The sequence below is a fragment of the Pelobates fuscus genome, chromosome 1, assembly GCF_036172605.1.
Source record: "Pelobates fuscus isolate aPelFus1 chromosome 1, aPelFus1.pri, whole genome shotgun sequence".
In the NCBI taxonomy this organism is placed as follows: domain Eukaryota; kingdom Metazoa; phylum Chordata; class Amphibia; order Anura; family Pelobatidae; genus Pelobates; species Pelobates fuscus.
This window is the reverse complement of record NC_086317.1, coordinates 277,627,585-277,650,507: the sequence shown is the minus strand read 5'-3', so window position 1 is coordinate 277,650,507 and position 22,923 is coordinate 277,627,585. Positions and strand designations below refer to the sequence as shown.

General features: G+C 43.9%; 1 protein-coding gene across 1 annotated transcript in view; it reads right to left on the bottom strand.

Moving 5' to 3' along the window:
* Positions 1 to 7,621: 7,621 nt before the first annotated feature.
* Positions 7,622 to 22,923, bottom strand: part of CASTOR2 (cytosolic arginine sensor for mTORC1 subunit 2) — a 199,495-nt gene continuing 184,193 nt past the window's right edge. Inside the window, exon 9 of the mRNA XM_063457400.1 lies at positions 7,622 to 9,216. Coding sequence (XP_063313470.1) covers positions 9,151 to 9,216 — 66 coding nt within the window. The 3' untranslated portion in view covers positions 7,622 to 9,150. The remainder of the gene's footprint in view (positions 9,217 to 22,923) is intronic.

Genomic DNA, 22,923 nt, shown 5'->3' with positions numbered 1-22,923 from the left:
CATGTTGTCAGGAGAACATAACAATCCACTTCCTGTAGTATTAAATATCACTTCCTGTAGAATATATATATAGAGTCTTTCACAGCTCCTACTTTCCTGCAATGCAACAAAATTGCAACTGCAGCATTCTGTTGTGCATCTGGAAATTTAAATGAGACTGTGTTATACTTGTGTCAATGTAAACAAATTTTCTGATTAAGTGATACTCTAACCCAGCCATGGCAATCTTACCCCTTTTAAATAACCAATATCTTGCTTTGCACAGATGGTATCTGTTAGTGTGAGAGATATCTATCAGTGTGACATGTCATATGTAGAGGCTTTAATTAACTCAACAACCCTGCAATACCATCAGACAAGCATGCGCATTAGTCTTCTGTGTCCAAAACGGTTTTGACTTCAGAGAGGTTAAGATTTGCCCAGTTTGGTAATGAACGATTATTTCTCTGTAAGGAGTGGATAGGTTTAACTATAGACTATTTACTATGGACATAAAAACAGATGGTTAAAGAACATTTTGCTCAATGAATGGCATCTGCTCTTCCTTCCTTTCTATAGTTGATGGTGACTGTAATTTATATCTTAGTAATCAATAAGTATTTTTTTTTTTGATTCTTGTTATTTATTAAGAGAAACTTTAATAGGAGGGAAGAAATAAATGATCATGTTGATAGACATTAAATGGTACCACGTTTGTCCCAATATCCTGCCACTGGCCATTTTTACAGTAGTCACACCTAACATTGATATTCCTTCAGAAGCCACTTTAAATCTGAATAACAAGATTACATTAACAACTTAATGATTTCTCCTTTAGTATGTAGATGTACACCGTTTGTACTCCATTTGACATTCATTTTTATTTTATAAAGCAATATTATCAACATGAATAAAATGACGATATCTGGGAGTATCCATTCCTTATTGTCACTTAAAAGCAACTGTTGCTCAAATAAGGTAAAATTGAAGGTTGCAACTAAAACACCATATATTACATGCACAAATACCTGCACACTAGCTGGGGTGCATACCTAATGGATAGGTGATCATTCAGCAGTATAAGCCACTTTTTGTCCTATAATGCAGTTGTTCTTTTTCAAGATAAAGAGCCCGGGTGTATTTATAAATCATTAGTGTACTTTTTAAAATGGACAGTAATGAAAGTTCGTTTAAGGGCGATCCGCGGACTGAAAACACACAGCTGTTTTCCTATTGACCCGCCTTTATGTAAACAGAAAATATAGTTTTTGGAGGTGGGTTGCTGCAGATCTCTGCTTGGTGTGTACATGATTATATCAACATTTTTGCACAGTTGTAAGAAGTTCACAGAAAAGGCCCTGAGAGGCGAAAAAAACCCCAAAAAACAAGAAACCCTGAGAACTTCATAGTGCTATATCTGAAACAATGTATATGTAATGCATTATTACGGGATATCTGACAACTTCCTGTGCCTACACCTGAAGACAACCTAATTAAATTTATTACAGGTAGGATGTGTTTACGTAGAAACATAAAAAAAGAAGAGAAGAGAAAAACCCACATAAAATGGTGATCAAAACAAAGAAAAATACAATTTATCTATTCACTCACAAATCCTAAAACCCTACACATTTAGGCTACACTGAGGTCTATTATAGTTAATAAAACATATCAATAAGAGGTATGAGAAAGGCACCAATGATAGGGGGAAAAAAGCAAAGAACATGAGATGAAATTATTATTTTTTAAATTTCTAAAAGTAATACTTTTTTCTTTGGATGACTTGTGCCTTGTGCAAATTAATTTAGCAGTAATGTTTTAAAAAAAGGTTAACAACTTAAAACTAAAATCTTTTGCAAAATTGTACATGGGGAGGTTGTGTGTGAAGAGTAGAAAAGTACATGTTCAATGGATGCTTTCAGAAACTCAGATATTCCATGTATGTTGCAGGCTAAACACACTTGGAAATCTTCACAGATGCTGTTGCCTTCTTTTGAAATCATCTTCTACAGTCACGGGAAAAAAGGGTGTTCTTAGTACAGAATAGATGGGGCCATACAAAAGAGACCGATCATAGTCTAAAAAAAAACTGTGCTTATGTCTGTTTAGAAGCTGGAGGTATGAGAGAGCACAGTATCAAGCGGAAGTCTGAGAGAGCACAGTATCAAGTCTCTATAACACTATACTTGGGAATATAAATAAAGCAGTGAAACTAGGTCATCCAACTGAAACGCAGTTTATTCTGAAGATGAGGCAGGACTTTGAACCGTAGAAGAAAACTTAACCCCTTAAGGACCAAACTTCTGGAATAAAAGGGAATCATGACGTGTCAGACACGTCATGTGTCCTTAAGGGGTTAAGATAAATACTTGGCAAGAAGTGTCCACTGCCTTGTTTCTGTTTAGAGAACATGTCTGTCCTAACTTTCAAACCATGGAGTTCCCAGAAATACATCTCATTTCTGCATCCATGTTAATACTAGTAAAAAAATTAAGCCTCTCCACCCGTTTGCCTATTGACCTGCTAAAGTTGATTGAATAGGGCAACTTGCATTTACATATATTTTTATACCTCTTCCAGGCAACATCTACATTTCTGTATTAGACATTTTAAACTTAAATTCCTAAAGTAAACAGTTACTTAATAAAAGAATGGTAAACTAGTGTGCTCAGTGCCTTCCACCTTAAGTACCTTACCCATATCTGCGATGAGCAATACAACAAAAGAATGCAGGCAATGCACTGCATAAAAAAAAAATGTATGGATGCATACCAGCCAGAAAATAAGGGTTTTGATTTCACATGGTTTATTTTTCCTGTACCCTCCAATATGTTATGGTACCTGTATAAATCACACTAAACAAATGTGAGTATAACATTACTGTTAATTAAATAACTTTATTAATGACTCTACTAACACAGAAGCCAAGTATTTAAATATAGTTTTCTGTATCAGGATTGACACAAAATATCACCCAGAATAGCTGCAGATGCCTCACTATTTGTCACAACTTTACTGTGTAACAAGTCTTTATTCAATATGCGTCTTTATGGTGACACAATAGTACTGCTGGTGAAACAAAGTAAAATATCTTAACTCTATTATAGTATTAATATTATGATGAGGCAATCTGGAATACGAGATTGAAGGAAGGATTTATTCTGAAAGAGGTGTGCCAATCTTGCTTGCATGCGCACCATTGCTGACATACCCGCTGCCAGTAAGACAACAAGCCTAAGGCATGGACATAGTGTTGTCAAAGTACGCACACACACACAGATTGGTATCAAAACCCGCATTAAAGCATTGTATCTGACACTTGCATACGCATATTTGAAGTATTCTACTTGATCTTCTTCAGTGTCCTACTGCTCTAGGAGTAATAATGCCTGGTTATGGGATTCTGATTGTAATTTTGGACTACTGAGACCCAGGCATTTTCTCTATTTAACATGGCACTTTCATAGCTAATTAATAATGCTTAAAGGGACAATCCCTGGTTTAAAAGTGCAGAAATACGTCTAATAATGCATTCAACAAATTATTATGCATTGACAGATGCTATGTTGTTTATTTCAGAATAAACGATCCCTGAGCCAAAACTCTAACCCCTTTTATTATTCACTTTAAAGAAGTTTAAGACATCTGTCTGCTCACAAATGGACTTCTCTGGCTTTTTTTTTTTATATTGGTCAATGGGAGACTACAGGTACACTAACCAGTAAGGATAACATACGTTTTGAATATTGTAATCTAACGAACGGGTAAAATTACTTTGTTTGACAAATTCAATATGCAAATCCACTTTGTTGCCACTTATGTTTCCCAGAATTTAAACTAATTTATTATAGGAGATGGGGTTAGTAGAATCCTATGATATCATGATGATCCTGGCACATCATATGTCATGAAAGACAATCTCATTCAAACTGCAATCCTTGAAATACAATTTACAGACCGTGGAAAACACACACACAATCTGCAATAGCAAACTACACACTGAGGGGCAGATTTCACAAACAGCATGAACACCTCAGAATAATGTGTAATAACAAACACCTCCAGTGATTGAACAGATGAATACTATAAATATCCACATTCTTATTTCAGCACTACCAATCAATGATTTCCATTAGCCTTTCATTCACGTTTCTTTTAGGAGGTACCAGTCTTTGCCCAGATTAAACAAACCACAGTTACTTCAAAACACAAAACTTTATTCAAATGGTTTAACAAATGCAGTATCAACAACGTCTTAAAAAGCTCCAAAAAGAAAACACCATTCTAGCAAAAAAAGAAAAAAAAATAAGAATATACCAGACATGTATTTGCTTTAGTGCTGGTGTCAAAAACAGAACTTTGTATTTCTTGCTACGAATTGATGGCCTATCTGCCAAATATAATAATACCACTCACTAGAAACGGGAATCATCTTCACAGAAAAAAAAAAACAAAAAACACACACACCACACATTCTGTATCAACAAATGGCCTGAGCATAATGCTTATAAAAATAAAAGCTATTGTTTTGTTTCATTCCATTAAGGCTCAGAAAGGTTGCTGCCAGATTCAAGTAATCCTTATCTCGTGGTCCTTCAAGGCAGCAAATAAATGAGAATATACTGCTTGCTGGTGCACTAACAACAGTAACAATTCACCCCAACTCCCCCACACAACGTCCTTAAGAGCAGGTTTTTGGCAGAATTATATAAAACAAATTGCCATGGATCCACACATATAGAAGAACATTTAATAGCATGCTGTTCCTGTATTAATTATAAAATCTGGATATCTGTATTTCAAATTGGTTTTTAAAAATTATTTTTGATGCAGTTTACTAAGCAACAGTATGTCTCTTTCTTAAGCCTGTTACTGCGAGTGACTTTCCTAGCAACTAAAGCCCAGCGCCTCTTCTGCCTCTTAGGTATTCAGGAACTGAAACATTCAGTCTATCAGTGCAATCAAAGGAGGAACATTGGTCGTCTGTCACCAGCATGTTATGCGTGCTGATGACAGACACCAAATATGCACAGATTTAACATTAGCCAGCCCAGAACTTTTGTTCTGGCTCAAATAATGATACCGCCAGACCTACACCTCTGGCAACAAAAGGCTATATTTCTGTATGTGCAGCCATTAACTCTTCAATTCAGTTAAGTTGAGGTCTCCATTTTTTCATGAATTGCAGACCCTTGTCAACAAAAGTGGATGAAATGAAATGTGCTTAAAAGCAGTAAGTCTTTTTGAACAATTTAAGAGAAATATGCAGAAATTACATCCACACAGAATCACATTTAGGGAAATTTAGACATCAGATTTAAACATGCTTAGTACATCTGGACTGTAAACTGCTGTAAATAATCTACTTTTGGACTAAATATAGTTCAATATAGTCCAAGAACAGCCAGGGGCAGAATTAGATCATCTCTGCTATTGAGACCTCAAGATGCAAAAATAAACAAAAAACAAAAAAACACTAATAAATGAATAAACACCCCACTATCATCATAAATACACTTAAATAGTAGACTAGCCCACACATACTTTTCCCTTGCGTGACTGAATCAAATCGCTGTTAATCTATGGCAGACCGAGTCGATTTATGTGACAAATTAATTTGATTGAGTGTAGATTAACTATTAAATAGATCTGCACAGCTTAATTTTTGCCTTTTTAAGCGTGGATGTATTCCACCACCTATATTTTGTGCTAGATCTAAAGATGTTTATGCAATGAAACCTTTATGTGATGACCTTTATCAGACCTAACTAACCCCATTGTCTTTTTATACAAAGGCCACACACTCATATTATAATGATATTGATAAAAACTTACCAAAAAAACTGATATTGATAAAAACTTACCCTTTAAACTTCTAAATTACTAAACAACATATGTTTAAAAGGATACATGAAGTGTGCAGATAACATATTTCAGTGATGCAATATTTACCATGCTAGAGGTCCAATTTTGATGATAATATTGGTGTCTTGAGCAAAGGTCAAAACAGGTTTCATCTCATATCTATAGATGCACCATTGAGTAAAAATTGACATTGCAATAGAGATAGTTCATTACATAAATCATACACCTGTTTTCACTTATCCTTTGAAATAGCAGATTATCACAAGGTTATTCACTGAAGTGAGGATTCAAAATGGATTTCAAATTTAAGGACAAAGTTGAAGTTAAAACTGATTTAGACAATTCATCTATTTTAGCTATTCTGACTTAAATGTGAGATTCACACGGAATAGCCATTTTAGTAAATAACCCTGTCAGTGTTTAAAGGCCCTTTAAGATTATTTAACCAATCTCCCTCCAGCTAGTCAATCCAGAATGGTGAAAGCAATTGCATAATTTTGTTCAGCTGTCATTTTGGACTGATCAACATGATGAAATTCATTATCCAATGACCAGAACATAATCAATTATCTACTATATACAAATCACAGTTTTATTCCTTTTTGTACATGTTGGATCCCATGGCAACCTGTCAGCATTACTTTCAAATTTGACTTGTGTGCATGAGTTGGGGTCCCTAAGGCAACAATCCTTTTTCCCTATCCACTCTTATTTCAAATTATTAATACGAGAACTATTCATTATTTTGCATGCAATCTGTGCAATAAAAGTAAAGTTGTTTCAAATGTTGAATTTAAGTTCCTAGAAAAGTGTGAAATGAACACAAATAGTGTGCATGGATATTGTTTCCTACAGCGCTAAAGTGTGGATGCTAATGAAAAAGTGTGATTAGATTGTGATTGATGGAGTGCATAATCTTCAGAAGCATCCACTGCACCGAGAACTTAAGGCATCCAACGCCTTATTGCTTTATATTGTGCCTTCAGCCCTTTGAATAGAGGGAGGCCCTTCAACCTGATGGACCAAGCATGAGTGTCTATAGCCTGTTTGCTCACCATTGTACATTTCAGGCATATCATTTCATGAGCATAATGCATTCCCTAGACAAGCAATCATTGACAGGTGGTTTTGTCAGAATCCCACCGTGTCCCCAATGGTCTTTCCACGCATGCTTCCAATGGTTGGTTTTTAAATGCTAAAATTGGAGAATTCCAAAACTGGAAACATAGTGAAGCATTTATGTAAACCAACACTGAAACTGGGTTATATAAATTGATTATGTTTATTCTGTGTCAATAAAACTATGCCAATTACACCCAGGTCAAGCTGTGGCAAATATGTAGTTCTGGTTGCTAGGTGAAGATCGTTTGTGCATGAACTACCATGAATTATTTTGCCTTTTAAATTCTGGAGTTGCAGTGCATCATTTATGTCTGAGTGATTAAACTCACATAACTTATCAGCAGTTGGAGGACCACAGATTTCCAACTACTGAGTCAATTACTTTTTTGATTAACTGCAGTGAGGCAACCATTATTGAGCTGGCATGATCCTCATGCATACATGTTACATTCATTAGCAGTGGATTCTTCATCGTACCCATGGTATTTACATTCCCTGCGTTAGGCTTTTCCTATTTCTGGTAAAATATTAAAGGGCAGGCAACAACTATTTATTATTTTCAGGTATGTTTTTTTTCTTTTCAAGCTGGGAACCATCAACCTAAGTTAATACACATGTGATATAGCTTTACACGACTTTTTAAATTGTGGCTACATTTGTCTACTGGCTATCAGATGCATGAAAGCCTGGTATACAATGATAGCTAGCTTTATGGAGTGTGTTCTTGAATAAAGCAGGGTGACTTGTAACAACGGTGCTATTTTTGCCAGAATTAACTAGCTGGTGAATGCCATTAAGAATAACTTGCTTCAGGATTGCACTTCCGTTATTTAGTATCAAACAAGTCAACTTTACATGGCAAAGCGGTGCCAACTCTTGACCCTATGGCAGTAGCACTGAATTTGACAAGACTGACATACTACTAGCAGGAATTTAGGGGAAGGCATCTCTTTAATGTGACATGAATGGGAGTGCAGAGATGTAGTCAAACTTTGACCTAGTAGCGGAGCGCTTATGAACACTGGGCTCAAACTACACTATATTAAAGTAAAATACCATATATTCTAAATCCTAACTCAATATTACCAAGTGGCACCTCAACTATAATGAAATTGTATACACAAGATAAAATGAAGGCTTCTTTTACAGTATAATAAGGGTATTCTACAAATTGTAGTGTAACAGTGAGAAGTACAGTGAAGACTATTAAGGAACCTAAGACACATTTAAACCGAAAGTTTGACTGTGCAGAATATATACCTTTAACATGCAGAGTATTTTCTATCAATGAACATTAACTTGGCCCTGAATTGATAATGCAACAAAACAATTGTTTTGCTATAAGCACAGCCTTCAAAACTATTTAACTCATGGCGTGCTTTGCGAGTGCAAGTGAGTGTCTCCAATCAAATTCATCCAAGTGGCGACTTTAACTGAAAAGGTCAGCACAAAAGCAGCACAGTTCACCACGCAAAGAAAAAAAAAAGGGGGTAAGCAGAAAAAAGGTGCAGATATTTATACAAAGCTGCCAATACGCCCTCTTTCATCTCAACATGGAGACTGCAGTGATCACCACTGACGTAATGCAAATGATGTGCTTCAATTAACACTTCCAATCTCTTCTTAAGAAGGAGGAGGCTGCAAAATACTGCTTCTCCGAAACTAATAGGGTTAAGAAGAAATAGACATAGTTTAAAAATGTCGAATTAACAGTTACTTTACAATCTTTAGGCAAGCCTGATGGCATTTAAATGGTTAATACTGTGTAATACATTTAACCTATTTGTTATGTTCATTCATTATAGCTTGCAAGGCTTTCCTCAGTCATGTTCTCGTCACAAAACCCAATATTTGTGGTAGGTGCAAATTTCATGTCTGCAACCAATCATAACCCTGGGCTTCACTGCATCTTCGTACTATCTCAATGGGACTGTGCAATACATTTTTTTTTTCTTTTTTTTTTTTGTAATTTTTTTTTCTTATACCAAGTTAGCAAGAAAGTTACAGATCACTTTGGAAACTAACATAAGAGAAACCTTAATGTGAATAAAAGAAAGTAAAACTTGCTGGAGCATTTTTGCGCTCATCTCCATTTCAGTATCTCTTTTCCTTCATTGCAACTCCCAAGATTCAATATGTCTTGAAATACTGCAATCATAACGAAAACCGCCAACTAGAAGATTTTTAATTTTTTTCCGCCTGGCTGACTTGAAGAGCATTAATTACTCCATTGATGTTTTCCTCGGGTACCTGTAGCAATTGAACAGAAAATGGATTATTGCTAAATCATTCATATGCTAAAAAGCAGATTATGAAAGAAAACAAAAAAAAATTCACTAATCAATTTCTTCTCATTAGCAAAGCATTAAAAAGGCAATTTTTATTCAAAACAAAACAATATTCTATACCCAAGGAGTGATGAGTGGCAGTGGCTGATGAACAATCTGAACCGGTCACGGTGTCAACTGCTAATATTACTTGGTATAGTTAATGCAGAGCTACAATCTGCCTTAGCCATAACTTCCCCTAGGGGGCACCTTCATTCAGAGTCAAACTGAAAACGGTTTAACACTGAACCGTGGGGAGGGGTTAGGATATTCCAGGCAGCATAGAGATAAAGTTGCTATGGTGCCTAAAGTGATCCTTTAGGCAGATGAAAAACACCTAAATATGTATTTATTTATTTTTGTCTTTTATTCGCTGTACTTTATTTAGTAAGCAGCAACCCCCTCCCCAATAAGTGCAATGTTATTTTATTTTTTTTAAAGGAACACTATGTAGCATTACTTACCCTGTCCTCATGCCCGTCGGGATCCTCTGATTGGGACATGCACGCCGAACACCGTTTGCGTAGCCCATACTGGTCAGGAAACTTCACACCGGCAGCATGTGCCGTATTTAACAGCCATTTGCACGGTACAAGTTATAGAGAAAAGAACACTGCTCATGTCCGTAGCATGTTCTTAAAAGGGCAATGTGGGCGTCATGTCATTTCCGGCTATAATTGGATCCTCATCAGTTTGGAGTCCCCATTCACATAAGTTTTGGGGTCCCAGTCATAATGTGGACCAAACAGATAACACATATTGGTATTTAAATTCGTGGCCCATGGTTTCTGTCCCCAGTACCCTTTAGTGTGTTCCTTAATAGTTGTGGTATTTCTGGTATTGACCTTGGCTTTGAGGTTGACCCTGAGTTTCTCTGTAACCCTTTCCTTTCCTTTCCCGTCTTGTTTTTTTTTTTTTTTTATTCTTTATTTTCTTGTGCATAGAGATACAGTTAACATTTGTCTTGCGATGCCACAACAGCGTTAGCAAGCCAATTAGTAACAGTGTAGTTAACATGGCACGCGATTTAACAGCACATTTTTTTGTATTTATATCAGGTTAGCTCTAAAACGATTATTACAAAGCTAGGTATACAAGTTTAAACTATAGGGTTGATAATAATAAAACAGGCTTATACGAGTCGAGAACATATTGAGGGTTGAACAGGCTTATACTATTTATGACATATTAAGAGGCAAACAGGCTGATACAATCGGTGAGATATTAAGAGTTAAACAGGCTTGTGCTAGGCGGCACACCGATCAAATGAGTTAGTAGGTGATTGCCTAAGTACAGGATAACCCGCTCGGGTCACAGTGCGTCTACTCAGGACTAAATTATGCAACAGGCAAAGTACATCAGGCATAACAGTGTGGTAGTGCATAGGTCTGCGCAAATTATCCAGTACAGTTTCAATGATGGGGTACTCTGTGTGATTGCGTGCTGTATATGCTGAACTGAGTGTGGAGCACCATAAAGCATAAAGGGTGGTCTACTGGTATAAAACATAGTAGGGATTGGCGCAGAAAGTTAACCTATGTAACCTGTGTGTGGGTGAGCATGGTTGTCTGCCAGCATGTTTAGATTTAGGTAAATAGAGGGTACTTTCTCGTGACTAATAGCTAACAGGGTATTAGAGTCAGTGAATCAAGTACAACCTGGTCATGCATGCACTACAGAACTGCAGGAACGAGGCAGAGATAGAGATAGAGAAGGGCAGGTCAGTGGGGAAAGATCTTTCTTTGAGCTAAACGGCAGAGAGATGAGTTGTCCCGGTTTCACGGCATGGTGTAGTGTGCTGTGGTCGGTCTCCCGGTCGTGAACCCAGGTAAGTAGTTTGCTTTAAAGTCTTCAACCTATGCCTCGTTGGGGCTGTGCTGGTCCCTGCCTCGGGTGCCCGTGCTGTCGCATTTCCCTACGGTGAGGCTGTGGGCATTGTTAAGACACCTTTTGTCTTAATAAGTAAATCGCCGTTTAGTCCACCTTCCCCTCTCACCATATCAAGTCTCTGTTCGTATAATGTATAATCCACGAACCATAACCAGGGGAAGCGGTAATCTCCCGAACGGGATCTGTGAATGTACTCAGGTTCCCGAACCGAACTCCACGAACTGCCGCTAACAACCGAATCACGATATCCACCAAGCGGCATAAGTTTCCCATAAATAGTCTCTAAGCGTGAATAAGAATCCCCCCAATAACGAGACTGAAGCTCCGTATTGAGGGTCAAACAGGATCTGGCTTTACTGTGGGCTACCCTCCCGTATTTATGCAGGTCTCCCACTTGGTGGACACTCCCCTAGGGGACCAAATGGGAGACTGAAATTACAGATGTACAGTAGGACATTCCAGACATACAGGCATAGACTTTTCCCACAATGCAATAGGGTTTCCTACTTCCTGCCCTGGAGATAATTGGGAAGAAATGCAATTATCTCCAGGACAAGGACCCATCGCCATTTTAAATATAAACCCAGAAAATACATAAAAATATATAACTTTATTATAACTGTATATTCCCCAGCCATATCACATATCCCCAGATAGCCGGGATCTGAGGGCACATTATTGACGAATAGCGCTCAGATCCCATTCGTATAGTTCAATCGCCACGGAGTTAAAGTTCCTAGAGTCTTTCGGCAGGCGATTGACTCCGTGGGAAGGCTATCTGGGTGAAATACTTTCGGTCGACGGTAAAACTCCCGAACAGCTGGTATTCGTATAGTTTGGTCGAGACAGCCGAATGACCCATGGTTTCAGCGGTGTTCGGCAGAAAAGGTGTCCGTTTTTAGTTCCATGGAATCAGAGCCGAACACCGCTGGGCTTTCGTCGGTTTAAAGATGGCCGCTGCCTCGTGGTCGACATGCGAACGGCGGCCACCCTGAAGTCGGCTTAATTGAGAAGTGTCTGCGGTTAACCACAACGTTCTAATTGGGATCTAATTGGGATCAAAAGGTTAACCAGCAGCACACTCCTCTTCTGGGCGGCCACCCGTTCGGCAGTTTTATTCGGGAAAACAGTCATTCGGATGGTTAGAATACTGGAAACAGTCATTTAGACGGATGGCACAAAATAGCCGAGTCCACCAAAGAAATAGACAGACGGATGGTTCTGTCACAGGCATGATGGATACCGTTTGGGTGAATCAGTAGGCTGTGGTGTAATTGCCCTTGTAGTAAGGGGTGGCTGTGGCTTGCCCATGCTGCGTTTCGTTCGTGGTCGCCGTTTCGCCTCCCCGTTTAGGTGAGATGCCTGTTTGCCTTTCCGCCGCCTTATCGTTGTTTTGGGCCTACTCAAGGGTGCCAATTGTTGCTGTGGATCGGGCGGTAGATGGCATGGAGGGTCTTTAGAGGTGGGTGGTAGCGGTGTCCCCTGTCTCAGTCTGTGCTCAAGCTTGAGCCAGAAGTTTGCAAATATGAGTTCCAAGCTTGACAGGGGGGCTTGTTGTACCTCATGTCCGCTCGCGGGTTGCGTGGTCTCCGCCATCTTGGATGGGCCTTGCGGCCCTCTGATGTGTTCCTCGCTTGTTTGTGCCATAGCTGGGAGGACTCCCAGTAGTGGACCGGGATATCCCCCACCGGTCTAGGGGGGTGGGGTGGATTGCGGGGTCCCCTTTCTTTGCAATCGGCTCCCGGGCCGCTCCAGGCTGAGAGCTCGGCTGCCGCTCCCATCCAGTGCGCGCCAGGCTGCATGCCTTTGCGGGTATAGCCTGCTGTCTGTCTTCTGTTCACGGGCCGCATTACCGGTTTACCGTGTAGACCGAGGGTCAGTGTGTCTCTTGGAGTCAGTTTGCGCTGTGTTTTGTGGGTCTGAGGTGCCTCTTTAGCTATAATAGCTTAGTTCAGGAGGGAGCTTCAGCTAGGCACGTCTTCCCTCCATGACAGTCAGGCCCCGCCCCCTTTCCGGTCTTGTTTACCCATTTGACTGATATACTGCGTATCAGACTTTGGCTAGTTCTTGTTTTTGTAGTTTCTTTATTATCCTGACATAGGCTTGTATTTGACCACGTTTCCTCTCTATATTACATTAAGCCCGGCCCTCTCTATATTACTCTAAGACCCGGTAATACGTTTATTCAGTCCAATTTCTTATTGCTAACCTAGACTCTGCATGTTGGGAGTATACCACGTGACATACTATAACATTAGGAATCTGTATTCCTAGCGTTATAGTGTCCATGTCCCTAGTTGTATTAGTTACCCTTTCCCCTTCTCATTTGGTAATAAAGGTTTAAAACTCTTTTTTACTTACCTTGTTCCAGCATTGAGACTCCCTTGGCGCTTCTCACTTCTTCTCCCCTGGCAACGTCATGTAAGAGGTACGGCCTCCTTCACGATGGTCAAATCAAATGCTCCTTATAAAGGAGCATTGGGAACCCAATGTACATGTGCAGAAAACGTCACGCGCAGATTTCAACTTTCCCACATGAAATCAATGCTTTGCTATGGTGCTTTCATGTCATGTGACAAACTTTTACTTGGTCTGTGCCTCAAAAGTGCCTCTAGTAGCTGTCATACTGATGGCCACTATAGAAGGACTTCATGTGCAATGTAAACATTGCAGTTTCTCAAACAAAATCATTGAGATGAAGTGATCTGGGTGACTATAGTGCTCCTTTAAGAAACAATGACAACATAATACCTGGTTTTATGTACAAGTGATACCGCATGTTGCCCATGCAATTTTAATCCCAAATAAAACTGTGCACACAACTGCTTTTCATTTGTCAGTCTTGGGTGTATACACCAAGTGCCTTGCTAAATATTTCACAGTAAGTCCCCTGCCAAACCAAACCTGGTTTAAAACTCCCTACAAAATGCCCTCATTACACATGCAGAGTAAACGTACCCTTGCAGTTCCTTAGCGGAGTACAATTGCAATATGTTTGTTCTCCTCTGTGCTACTCATAGCAGTTTCAACATTTATTATAGTTAATTAACTGTAACCACCTGTTAACTGTGTGAATGCCAAGCATATCAGTCTTTCTAGCCCAATATTCTGCACACAGGAAAACTGTGAACACTTTGTGCACAATCTCTCACAACCTGCTATTAGCCAGAGACTGTTTGACAAATGGCCTTCCGTCACCCACTTTATATGTGTTTAAGAGGGTTTATGTCTCTCCTACATTCACTGGAGGATCGTATGGAGGAAAAATGTTATAATGGAGATCCGTTAGTTCAAATAGTATGCCTAGTGCTGACTGCATTCTGCCGAAGATGGACTTGGACTTGGGTGTATGGAAAGCCAGACTTATTAAAATGCTTGAAAACTTTTTAACAGAATATGGGTAATGTTATCCAATTAACCATTGCACCATAAGCACTAGAAAAGATTCTAGAGATGGTTAGGGTGTCACTTTTTTAACATTCTTTCTGGTTTTCTATTTCTACCACAACTAATATAATTCACCCCCATAAATGAAAATGCATTTGAGCACCACAGTATGCACTGTGATGATGAATTTGCAGCAGACGTTCGATGCATAATGTCTTAGGTCTCTATGCCAATGCCATACGGCTCAACTTATAGAGTTGGTGGCCGTTTACTACAGTACATAGAAATACATATGGTCATCTATACAATGCCACCTTGTTATTTGTGTTGAATTGTTTTTATTACGGTTGCTCAAGTTAGGTGTACATACATCATATTCAAGCTTTTGTTGCATCATCGCCTACGCAGAGGCTCTGCTTGTAGAACAATGGTATCAGGAGTTATGCCTACGCAGAGGCCAATCGTTAGCAACACTTTACTGTTTTGTGGTGTTCTATGTGATGTCAGCGTAGCAATACGTTTATGTTCATCTTTGGTCTATTGCAGTAAGCAGCCATGGTTGGCTCTGATATTGCCTTGTGTGGGACGGTGTGTGGTGTTTGGAAGGTCTGTGATGCAAAATGTGTGGGTTCCCGAGGTCCTTATGTTTAAGCGTACGGTCTTGTGGGTTTGGTCCCTTATGAGTTCTGCTATTAGGCGTAGCATAGCAGCCTGGGGTGTCAGTGTCGTCAGGGTCCCTGACTGGTATGGTGAGCCTGGGCAGTCTGTGTGCTTGTTGCGTCGCGCGCCCTTGCATTTTGTGCGTTGGGTGTGATTAGTTTGGGGCCGGTCGGTGTCTGCCCTTACATCTTCGCGAGTCTTGGCCCAGCCCGTGCTTATTCATTGTTTGGTTAGCCTGTAACGTGTCCCTACCTATCAGTTTCTGTTTTGGGTGCTGTGCAGTATTCTAGTGTTTGTCAGTTTGTATGATTTCCTGCTCCCCCTCGCCTCAGCGTCTGTTAGGGATGGCGACCAGTATTATGTCTGGCGTCGCTATGTGGGCATGGTCCTACTGTGTATGTGTATGGTGTCCTCGGTGTGTGTTAGCCTGTGTCTCGTGTGTCAGGTAGGGAGGTAGCGATCTAGGTGCCGGGCGTGCGTCTGCTCCCATGTCGTGTGGGTTGTCTGGCTTGTGGTTACCTTGTGTGCCTGCGTCTCCTGGTCCGGTTGGTAGGTGCTGTTCATTGCTCCTCTGGGGCCTAGTCAGACCTGGGTTTTTTTTTGGGGGGGGGTTGTTGTTGTAGGTGTGTGGTTTGTCTGAATTGTGTCCCGTAGTCTGTCAGCGAATGGGTCTTGTCTGGTGGCATGGTGGGTCGTGGGTCTCGGTTGTATGTGTTGTGGTGTTTGTAGCTTGTGGAATGTCCGTGGACGGCGTGTTTCCTCCCAGCTCAATTCCTGGGTCCCGCCGAATTGCGGGTTGGGTAGTGCCGTGTTGCGTCTGGGTCTTAGTAGGCAGTCAAGGTCCTTGGTCCTGTATTTAGTGTACCTGTCTGTTTTGGAGGGGGGAGGGTTTTCGTGGGTCGGTCGGTTTGCGCCCCCCGTCGCCGCTCCAGGTCTGCCCCCACCTGGGTCCTCTTTCCGACCCCCTCTGGGGCTACCTGTGTCTCCCTCCTTATTCCTGCTTATGGTTCAGCAATGTGCTGTAGGAAGTCGTCCGAGGTTAGGTTACGTAACCAGTAAAACCAGCGTTTCGTGCATTTATCTCTGTTTCGGTATGGTTGCTTTCATGTCTTCGTATTTTCTCATGTCTTCCACTTCCTCTACCCAGCGTCTCATGGGTGGTGTACAGGTCTGTCTCCAGAACATGGGGATTGTTATTTTGGCCGCGTTAAGGAGTCTCGGGATGACGGATCTGGTGTATGCCGGCGTCGGCATGGTAGTGTGGTGGAGGAGAAAGGCGGCCGGTGTCCGTGGTAAGGCCTCATCTGTTACTTCTTGTATTATCTTCCGGATCGTTTCCCAGAAGGGTCGGATTCGGGCGCAGTCCCACCAGATGTGCGTAAAGGTGCCTACCGCTTCTTCTCACCGCCATCAAGTGTCTGGGATCTGATAGTCTCTGGCGTGGAGGCTCGATGGGGTTAAGTACCACCTGGTCAGGATTTTGTAGGAGTTTTCTTGTGATCTCGCCGAGCCCGGTGTTTTCTGTACGTGAGTAATAATCTTGTCCCATTCTGCGTCCGTGAGGGACTCGTTTAAGTCCTCCTCCCAGTGTCGGATGCATGGAGGTGCCAGGATGTATCTGTTCACTATGATGGGCGAGTAGATCGGCGATATGGCCCGGGCCGGTTCCTGGTCTTGCGTGCACAGCTGTTCAAACTGCGTCAGTTCTCGTAGTAGGTATGGCCTTTGGGGAATTGATCGGGTGTATTGCACGATCTGCGCTCTTGCCAGGGTGTGCGTGAACGTGTGCGGCTGTTCTGGGAAGAGTTCGGTTGTCGGGCGGACGGCAAACGGCTGTTGAAGTATATCTTTGGCGCGTAGGGTGGGTATGTGTTTAGTCAGACCCGGTATTGGGCCCTGATCTCCCGCCGGGAAGTCCGGGTTGCCTCTTAGCGGGAGCAGGGGGCCTGGATCTGTTGTTAGGTAATGTTTCGTGCCATGTCTGTGCCAGATCCGCATGGTCGCTGTCACGAACGGGTTCAGTACTTGTTTGTGTCTGTATGCGGCTTTCTTGATCCAAGGTTTTTAGATCGCAGTTGGTAGTGTCCGATTCTAGCTGGGTCCATATTTTTGTGCTGCCCTCCACTGACCAGCTCATGATCCTGTTGAGGTGTGTTGCCTGGTAATATTTCTCGCAATCTGGGAGCGCCAGCCCCCCTCGGAGTTTGGGAAGTGTTAATTGGGAATAGGCTATGCGTGGAGATCTGCCCTTCCATACGAACTTGCAGACCTTCGACTTCAGGGCGGAGAAGAATGAATCTGGTGCCAGTATGGGCACTGTCTGGAATATGAAGAGGAGTTTGGGTAGTAGTGTCATCTTGATCGCGTTCACCCTGCGCAGCCAGGAGATGTAGTATGAGTCCCACGTGCGTAGTTCTTCTATCGCCTTTTTCAGGATTGGGATGTAATTATGGGTATATAGATCTGCCGGGTTCGGTGTTAGCCAGACTCCCAGATATCGCATGTGTTGGTCGCACCAGCGGTATGGGTATGAGTGAAAGTGAAAAGTTAATTTGAAGCTTTGAAACTTGGCCGTACGTTTCAAATTCCGACTGGATGGCTAGTAAGGTTGGTTCCGGGGTCGTGACTATGAATAGGAGGTCGTCTGCATAGGCCAGGGTTTTGTGATGGGTCCGACCAATTTTTATCCCTTGTATGTTGTCGTTTTGTCTGATTCTGTTAAGGAAGGGTTCTAATGTCAGTGCGAAGAGCAGGGGTGACAGCGGGCAACCCTGCCTGGTCTCGTTATGGATCTGGAATGGGTCTGTCAGTGCTCCGTTAATCCAAATGCGGGCTGTTGGGCGTGTGTATAGGGCCTTCACCCAGGAGAGGTAGTTTGGTCCGACGCCGAGGTGTCGGAGTGTGTCGAACATGAGGTCCCAGTCCACTCTGTCGAATGCTTTTTCAGCGTCAGTGGACAGGATGAGTGTTGGGCCTTCTGTGATCTGGCATGTGCTATGATGTTCAGGGCTCTGATGGTGTTGTCCCTTACCTCTCTCCCTGGGATGAATCCCATTTGGTCCGGGTGTACTGTTGCGGGTAGTAATGGTGCAAGGCGTGCCGCCAGGACACTTGCTAGGAGTTTAAGGTCTGTGTTCAAAACTGAGATCGGGCGATAGCTTGGGCAAAGTGTAGGATCTTTACCTTCCTTAGGTAGAAGCGTGATATTTGCGGCCATGAACTGAGCTGTTGGCGTGGCCCCTTCTAGGATGGAGTTGAGCGCTGCTTGCAGCTTCGGGAGGAGGTCTGTAGAGAAGGTCTTATAGTACGTGAGGGGGAAGCCATCAGGGCCTGGTGCCTTGCCTGTCTTTGCCCTTTTGATGGCGTGCGCCAGTTCCTCAATAGATATGGGCGTTTCCAGGTTCTCCCTGTCTACGTTTTCCAGTCTGGGTCCGTCGGCAGTGTCCAGGTATCGCTGGATCTCATCGAGCTTATGGGGGCACGGACTCTCCGGTGCGTCTTGGTGTAGGTGGTATAACCCTTGGTAGTAGGAGAGAAACGTGGACGAAATTTGGTCAGGGAGATGTAGAAGTTGCTGTTGTGGGCCCTTGATTTTCGGGATGTATAGCTGGGACTTGCGCTGTTTTAGGAGGTTTGCCAGTAGCCTCCCGCATTTGTTCCCATGCTCATATATCACGTGTTTAAAGTGTTGGTATGAACGCTGTATCGAGCGGTTCAGGAGTGTGGAGAGTTGTTCTCTTTTGATGAGCAGGTCCCTGTAGATCTCCGCGTCACGGGTGCGCTTGTGTCTGGCTTCTAGGGCTGCTATCTCCTCACTGAGAGCGATCGTTGCCTGCGTCGCTTCTCGCTTACGGGTGGAGCAGGTCGTGATCAAATGTCCCCGAATCACCGCTTTATGGGCCTCCCAGCATGTCAGGGGTGTCGTATCTCCCAGCTCGTTGTCTGTGAAGTATTCTTGTATGGACTGCCTGGCCTTGTCTACCACCAGTGCGTCCGAGAGAATCGATTCATTCAACCTCCAGGAGGTTTGTCTTGGTCTGTATAAGGGTGATTGTAGTTTTATGCGCATTGGGCAATGGTCCGACCATGTCATGGGTAGTATTTCTGCCTCTTTGAGTAGAGTGAGGTTGCGGTGGGGCACTAGGAAGTAGTCCAATCTTGAGTATGAGGAGTGTGTTGTGGAGTAGAATGTGTAGTCGCGGGTCGATGGGTGGAGTGCCCGCCAGCAGTCTGCGAGTTGATGGTAGTGGATCATGCGGAGCGTTTTGGTGTTTCTGTTGTCGGGTGTGGGTTCTTGTTTGGCTGACGAGTCTTGCTCGGGGTGTAGTGTCAGGTTGAGGTCGCCCCCTATGATTAGGGTGCCTTCCGTGAACTTCATTAGTGTGTTGAGCGCGGAGCGTAGGAAGTGGTGTTGCTTTGAATTCGGGGAAAAGAGGTTGGCGAAGGTGTATGTCTGGTCCAATATGGTACCTCTTGTGAAGATATATGTGCCGTGTTTACATCTGAGTGTGGCTTGTTTGATGTATGGGGCCCAGTTAGAGAAGAGAATACCTACTCCCAGTGTGCGCCAGTCTGGGTTGTTGCTAAAATATCCTTGTCGGTAGTGGCGGTCTTGCAGTGCTGGAGCTCAGCCTTCCTGGAAGTGCGTTTCCTGGAGGAACTCTATGGACGCTTTGTAGTGTCTAAGGTCTCGAAGAAGCCTCGAGCGCTTCTCTCATATGTTGAGGCCGTGTACGTTGTATGAGACGATGGATAGGTCCTCTCGGGTGAATCGGTTTGGCCCCGGGGTCTTCATCTCCGGAGCGGCCTGGGAGGGCTGCGCGGCATGGCGCAGGGGGGAGGGGAGGTGGGTTCGTCTGGTTAGAGGGTGGTGGGTATATGTAGTTATATGCTTATGTGGTTGTCCCTGGGCGTGTGGCTAAGTATATCGTCGTTCTTACTGCAACGACTGAACCTAGTTCTCTGTAGGATAATGGACAAGTGTCCCGGTTTACAGGCTCCCTTCTCCGGATGTGTGCTGGAGCTGGGTCTGATCCGAGATTGGAGTCTCACCCCCTGAGTGGGGGATCGCTATGTCCCGTTCCTGTGGGGTCGGCGGGGTGCCGGGCTGGGATGATGGGCCCTGCCCTGTTGTGGTATAGTCTGCTATACGATGAGCTCGTCAGAGAGGTTTGTCAACTGTTTAGGATATGTGTGTATCTGTCTCCTATGTGGCCTTAGATCTAATTGGTCTGCTGCACCTTCCGATGTAGTGCCAGCTGGGAGAGAGGAGGCAGTTAAGCCTGAGACTCTGGGAAAAAGTTTCAGAGCTGCAGGGGGTAGACCTTTCCCATCTTTTGGCAGGACGCGCCAGTCCGTCAAGCATCAAAATCCCAATAATAGAACTGTTGGGCAGATCTTCCCCTATTCTATGTACATATATCTATTGAAGACAAGAGGAAGTCTTCGGGGATTTACCGGGAAAACTTCACCTAAAAAATATTAAGGGAAGTCCTGGTTTGCTTTGAACCATTTATTTTTTTTCACTGGGTTGTGTTCACATACATTGTTGTAGTTGTTGTGTCTACATTGGTAGTTGGGCCCTCGAGTTGCAAGGGTGTGGATATGTTTACCCTCATCCGTGCAATACCAATGGTACCGTGTGCTCGAGTGGTGCGTTATAGTCAGCTGCTAACTGTGGACAGTGGTGGATCTTGGCCTTTCACTGCGTGGGCGTGTCGTGCTCGGTGGTGCGTGACAGGATCTTATTTCAATTAGCAGTCGTCGTCCCCCCCCCCCCCCGCCTCCCTCATCCACCCTCATGCGAATGTGTTAAAGGTTCAGGACTTTGTGTGGTGTTTGAGCCATCGTGACCAGTTGGGGTCCATGTGTTTTGTGTATTGGTCTATCCACATGTGCGAGTTGGTATCCGCTAGAGCCATGTCAGTGTTGAGCCTTCGGTTCTTCTACTAGCATGACTTCCATGGCAATACTAGGGAGAGCGTCCTGGTAACCCCCCGCACACCCTCCCCTCCCTCCTCCCCCTTCCGCATCACCCTCCCGTCCCCCCACCCTTCCCCCCACTTCAGAGTCCTCCCCTTGTATGTCCGTGCTGTTGAGGTGATCTATGCATCCCGTTCCCCTCCCAAAATCTGTCGGATTCCGCCCATGCTGTGCGTGGGGTAACAATGTGACTTGTCCCTTCATGCTGGCCCAGTGTCTTATGGATTCTGCTCCCCCCCTCCCAACCCCCCCCCAATCCCCATAGGTTAAGTCCAGATCAGTAATTCGTCCCCATGCATAGTACTCACAGTCCGTCGTGTTTGTCTGCGCTGAAGTGGATCCTCTTTTTGTCGCCAAGGCAGTGCGGTACGGGTTTACATCTCGTGTCTGGCTTGGTCAGGGCGCCCATCGCGGCAGCGTTGTGGCTGTGGTCTTTGCTGGTCCGGGTTGCGTCCTTGCAGCTGCTGGGGTCTGTTTGGTTGTGTGAGGAACGACCTCGCCAGCCAGTTGGGGACCGTCACCGGTGGGAGGCCCAGGGTGCGCAGAAATGTAGGGACGTCGTCAGGTTTCCTTATTGTCAGGTGCTCTGGGCCGTGTCGGGCGGAGAGGGAGAAGGGGTATCCCTAGCGGTACTGTATGCCGGCATGCTGCAAGGCTGTGGTGATTGGGCGCAGGGCACGCCTGGCTTGAAGTGTGTAGCAGGAAAGGTCTTGGTATATTGCGAATTATTGGCCGTCCATGCGGATTGTGCCCATGCGTCTTGCTGTGCGCAGTATTTCTTCTTTTAATTGGAAATTATCCAGGCAACACACTATATATCTCTCAGCTGTTCCTCCGGTGTAGGTGGAGGGCGCAATGCTCGGTGGGCCCTGACTAAGCCCAGTCTGGGCATGTTTTGATTGCCCAATACCTGGCTGAAGAGCTGTCTTAGGAGCTCCGGGATGTTTTCGGCTGGGCCCCCCTCTCTCACTCCGCGGACCCGCAGGTTCATCCTGCGCCCGCGGTTATCTAAGTCGTCCACCCACGTGGTCAGGTGGGCCATGTCTGCTTCTTGGGTGGTCACCGTGGCATTGGTCTGCTCGAGGTCTGTGCGGAGCGCCCTGGTTTCAGCCTCCGCCACAGACATCCTTGCCTCCACGTTGGTCAGGTCTGCCCTCAGTTGGGCCACCTCCTCTCTGACCACGAAGCCCAGGCGGTCAGAGAGGGCCTCGAAATCTGCCTTCGTTAGAAGGTTAGGCAGTATTGCCCTCCACTCACCGTCTGGTTGTGGCTGCTGTTCTGACAGCAGGGATGGTGTCGGTGAGAATCTCGGCGGGGTGGAGGGAAAGGAGTCCCTGGTCGGGCGTGCGGCCTCCATCTCGCGCTGGGGCGTCCCGTCGCGGGCCGTGGAGTGCAGGAAGGATCTTATCGATTGTTCTCCCCCCGGTGCAGTCGATCTCGGGGTGCCGGCGGCGTCTGACAGTTTTTTGCTACCCATCTAGGTTCCGTGCGGTATGCAAGGTGAGCGGTGTGTGCTAAATCTTTGCGGGTGCCACGAGAAGCTGAGCGGCTATGCGGCCATATTCTCCAGCTGCTGGACACGCCCCCTTGTTATTTGTAAATGACAAGCGTACTTCTAGTTCAAATGATTCATACTATTGATGTTGTTTTCAATTTAGAAATGAAGTATCTATTATTTGGTTTTACGTTTTTGTTAAAATTCATTTTTGGT